General features: G+C 36.5%; 1 protein-coding gene across 1 annotated transcript in view; it reads left to right on the forward strand.

The window, feature by feature from the left end:
- The window catches only part of IL1RAP (interleukin 1 receptor accessory protein), a 55807-nt gene extending 51884 nt beyond the window's left edge, over positions 1–3923 (forward strand). The window contains exon 9 of the mRNA XM_006765203.2: positions 2639–3923. Within this exon, the coding sequence (XP_006765266.2) occupies positions 2639–3357 (719 nt within the window). The 3' untranslated portion in view covers positions 3358–3923. The remainder of the gene's footprint in view (positions 1–2638) is intronic.
- Positions 3924–4863: the final 940 nt, after the last annotated feature.

Consider the following 4863-nt stretch of genomic DNA (forward strand, 5'->3'; position numbering starts at 1 on the left):
CAGGAATTTTTTTTTTTTTTAGGGCTGGACAGCTTTATAAAAATGTCATTTTAGAGAAATGCAATTTATCATTTCACATTTATAGAGTGATCACCTAGTGCAGTGGTTGTCAAACTCATTAGTCAACAGAACCAAATATCAACAGTACAACGACTGAAATTTCTTTTCAGAGCCAAATTTTTTAAACTTAAACTATATACATAGGCACATTGTTATTAGCTTAATTAGGGAACTCCTAATGCTTAGGAAGAGCCACACTCAAGGGGCCAAAGAGCCGCATGTGGCTTGAGAGCTGCAGTTTGCCAACCATGGGTCTAGGAGAGTGTTTCAATTACATTCTTTATCCACATGTATTTTGAACTGAAAAGAAAGAATTTTTAAAACTTATAATTTATAAATTCACATACTAAGATGATTGTTTTTGCTAGACATTTACCTTTAGGTATCTCTAATTTGTTTAACAACCTTCCAAATTTGGTCTTACTTTATATATTTTATAGATGGATAAATTCATAATTAAAGATATTAAGATAAAACAGATAATTGGAGAGATCAATATTTAAATTCAGATCTATCTTCCAAATTAGGTGGCCCCCCATATTTCATTACATTTCAAGTTTTAAGAGAGAGAGAGAGAGAAGCTTCTTACTGTTTCATACACCAATAACCTAGCCAAAGGAGAAAATTTCAGGCCTAGTTTAATTGAAGGGGAATTTCAGAGATGCTATAAATTTTAACGGCAGGAATCTTCTTCCTTGAAGAATTTTAGTCCAGAAAAATGATTTGAAAACCAATTTACTATCACACAAAAAGCCAATCTCATCATCCTACAGCCACACCTCATTTTTCTGAGCCAAACAAGATAAAGACCTAATTTGCAACTTCCTCTCCAATAATCTTCAGCATTAAAATAAAAATAATTTGCATCCTCAGATGGGGAATATTGACAATCTGTAAGACTTTAAAACATGCCATAAAGGATATAGCTTCTTTCAGAGTACCTTGTGAAGACCCCTAGATACAGATACCCCACCCCACCTGAGAAGCATCTCCTTTTATCCACTCATCAAAATCTGGAATTTAACCATACGTATCTATTTCTTTAGCATTTCCCTCTTTCAAATGGAAACCCCCCACTTTTCAGGTAATATTGATAATTTTTTTAAAAGCCACATTCTCTCTTTTTTAGAGGATCTATGATACTGTTTTGTTTTCAACAGTTGGATTCCCAGGGGCTACTTTGAAGTGTAAAACACACACATACACACACACACACACACACACATCACAAGTTCTTTGTGATGAAAAACTACCCATTTTGTTTTAAGGGTATATCGTTTTTATCAAGAGACGGAAGAAGCAGTAGACATCCTATTCTCACAGTCTCGGGTTTATGAAAGGCAGGCTTCATAAGATTCTGAGCAGAACTCGACAGAACAAAAGAATTTACACATGCTTGCACGTGCACATGGCCTTTGAAGATAAGTGATAGATTTTTCTCACAAGATTGAAACAAGAATTCTCAAAACACTGTTCCCTTTATAAATCCAGTTCAAAGTTCTTAAAAATCGCTCTTCTAATTTCCCTTCAAAGTCATGTTAAATTCACTAATTGAAAAGAACTAATCTGGTAAGGAACATAGTTCCTTCATTCCCATCAAATTCATCATGATCAATTTCACTGCACACTTTCAGTTTGTCCTCACAAGCTAAAATGTCTCTCCATGACTATTTCACCACTGGCCCCTAAAGTATATGTACTCAACCTCATAGTATGTCTATAGTAGCTGTTTTCAGCGTTTCAATGGCTGTGATTTATACATTTGGAATTCTTTTCCTTCAGAAAATAACATTGTTTAAGCTCTTAAATCTAACAGTTAAGCACTGCTTTTATCTCAAGAACTTTCCCATTGGGATCTATTCAAATCCACCTCAGTAACTATTAGAATTGAATGCTTTGCCAGAAGTCTTAATTAACTGACTGATTCTTACCTATTTTAAATGCTCTTGCCTGTTTAAGTTATTGTTAAACCACACACACACACACACACAAACAAATTTTAAAAAAGGAATTTGGATTGACAACAAGGTCAGTACTATAAACTCTCTGATGTTGTATCCAAAAAATATTAAGTATCGAGATATATAACTGTGTGGATCTTAGAAGATGGTAAGTCCCTTTGCTCTTTAAGGATCAGACTATGTCTGGAGCATTGTGCTCAGTCCTGTTCAAGATATTATTCTTAAGAAACACATACATAAACTGAATATTATACACAGGCAAATGCTAAAAGTAGGGAACAGACTTGATGCCATGTCAAATGAGTAATAAGGTAAAAATCCTGAAGTTATTTAACCTAGATATGAGAATAAAATACAATGAGATCACAATAGCTGCAATATTTCAAATATTTAAGGATGTTGATCTAGTGCCACCAGATAAAAGTGATAGAGAAGAATATTTCAAACCAGGAAATATTTTACAAACAGAGCTGAAATGAGTTGCTAGTTTCAGAAGTGGTTAATTTCTCATCTTTGAAGATTTATTCGTTGCCTGTCCTTTGTAGGAGAGACAATGATGAGCTGAAATCTGTGTATGTTTTCACTGGGCATTGTCCTATCCTTCCATTTTCCTGTAGATACGGTGGAAGCAGTCTTTGACTTCATTCAGAGGAGCCGAAGGATGATTGTTGTCCTGAGCCCAGACTATGTGACAGAAAAGAGCATCAGCATGCTGGAATTTAAACTGGGTGTCATGTGCCAGAACTCCATTGCCACCAAGCTCATTGTGGTTGAGTATCGTCCCCTTGAGCATCCACACCCAGGCATCCTACAGCTGAAGGAGTCTGTGTCTTTTGTGAGCTGGAAAGGAGAAAAATCCAAACATTCTGGCTCTAAATTCTGGAAGGCATTGCGGTTAGCTCTTCCCCTGAGAAGTCTGAGTGCCAGCTCTGGCTGGAATGAGAGCTGTTCTTCTCAGTCTGACATCAGTCTGGACCATGTTCAAAGGCGGAGAAGTCGTTTGAAAGAGCCCCCAGAACTCCAGAGCTCAGGGAGGGCTTCCGGTGCCTCTCCTGCCTCGGGCACAATGTCTAAACACAGAGGAAAACCTTCTGCAGCCTGTCGCTGCTGTGTCACCTACTGTGAAGGAGAGAGTCAACTTCGGAGCAAGAGCCGGGCAGAGATCCACACACAGCCACAATGGGAGACACACCTCTGTAAGCCTGCTCCCCAAGAGTCAGAAACTCAATGGATACAAAATGGTATCAGATTGGAAACCCCTGTTCCCCAGATCTCAGCCCTTGCTCTTCACCATTTCACGGATTTGTCTAATAACAATGACTTTTATATCTTATAATTACTATGTGGTGGGTGGTAGCTGTTGCCTCTACCAGCTCTTTTTGTATCATGAAACCATGGGAATAATTGACATTTTTATCAATTAATGGACAAGCAGATTGTCTTCCCCCTTTATTGATTTTATAAACTATTTATTTCTAGGAGACAAAAGACCTGAAGAACCTGCATCCAGAATTATTGCCTCTAATGGCCTCAGAAGAGCACACTCTTCTTGGCCCCTAGAAGGTCAGTATATGCAAGTCACCTAAAGTCACCCCTGTCTTCCCCAATGGTTCAAAAATGAGCAAAGAATTTAAATGTTTTCTTTGAGCTTGTTGATCAACCTCTCATGTTATGAGTTAGTCAGGTGTACGTGGGCCATGACACTTACAAGGTATATATATCCAAAGGAACATTATGGAAAGGAGTTTATTCTAGTGGAAGCTGTAGGACTAAGGGCAACAGAAAACCTACAACACATTTTCCCTGGGAGAACCAAACATACCCACACAGGGATGCATGGTGTTCTCTGTCTCACTGTAAACTAGTGTTCTCTAAACTGCCTAAAGTTGTTAGCATCAATAAAGTTATATTTTTATGTGATTTCATTTGTACTAAGAAATTTTTACCCTTCTTTCTCTCTTCTCTACTTTTTATGGCTTTCTAATTCATATGTGAAGAGTATTTATTCCATTTCAGGAAATCAAGTTTTGGTTTAGATGTTAGGAAAGCTGAGATATATCTTCAGTTTCTTTCTAGTAAATATTAGGAGATATCTGAGAAAGGACCAAAATAAAGTGAGAAAATGTTTCAAATGAAATAGAAGTTTACACAAAAATCTCATATTTTTAGAACTGATAGCAGAAAAATTCAGTATTGTTAGGGTTTTAGTGTAGAGTTTTGTGCATGAATCCCTTCTTCCCATTCAGGAGTCTAAGAAGGGATCATCAACTTTTAAGTGCCTACAAGAATCAGAAGGTAAGAAAAAGAAAAAAGGGGGCTATATATAAGCATAATATACATACTCTCCAGGAAGGGCCCATATATAGAGAAACATAGGTACAGTTAGGTGCTTATTCACTCTAAACACTTTAAAACACTTGTAGGAGGTATATAGTAGTTGACCTGCCAGAAAGGGAGATAATATAGATTATTGGGTATATAGGTAATTGAAGAGTATTTGTTTCTTTAAAAAGGGAGTGGCCTCTACTAAGCTCCATCTTCATTTTGTCATTGATTAAGCCACATTGTTGGCACATAGTTGTTATTAAGAAAAATCTAAAAATTCAGATTTTATATACTTTTTTATTTATGAGATGGTTTAAACTTAAAAAAAAAGAAAAAGAAAGCAAAATACACAAACACATATTCAGCCTGAAGTCCACTAGTTTGTACATTCAGAACTACAATATCCACCCACAGAATGTAAGTCCAAATGCAGATTCAAATGTCCTTGGCAATCCTAGATAAGAGAAAAGAGAAGCAAATAATAAGAGATGTTTATTCCCTTCCTAAATTGAAAATA

Source organism: Myotis davidii, unplaced genomic scaffold, assembly GCF_000327345.1.
Source record: "Myotis davidii unplaced genomic scaffold, ASM32734v1 scaffold260, whole genome shotgun sequence".
NCBI lineage: Eukaryota > Metazoa > Chordata > Mammalia > Chiroptera > Vespertilionidae > Myotis > Myotis davidii.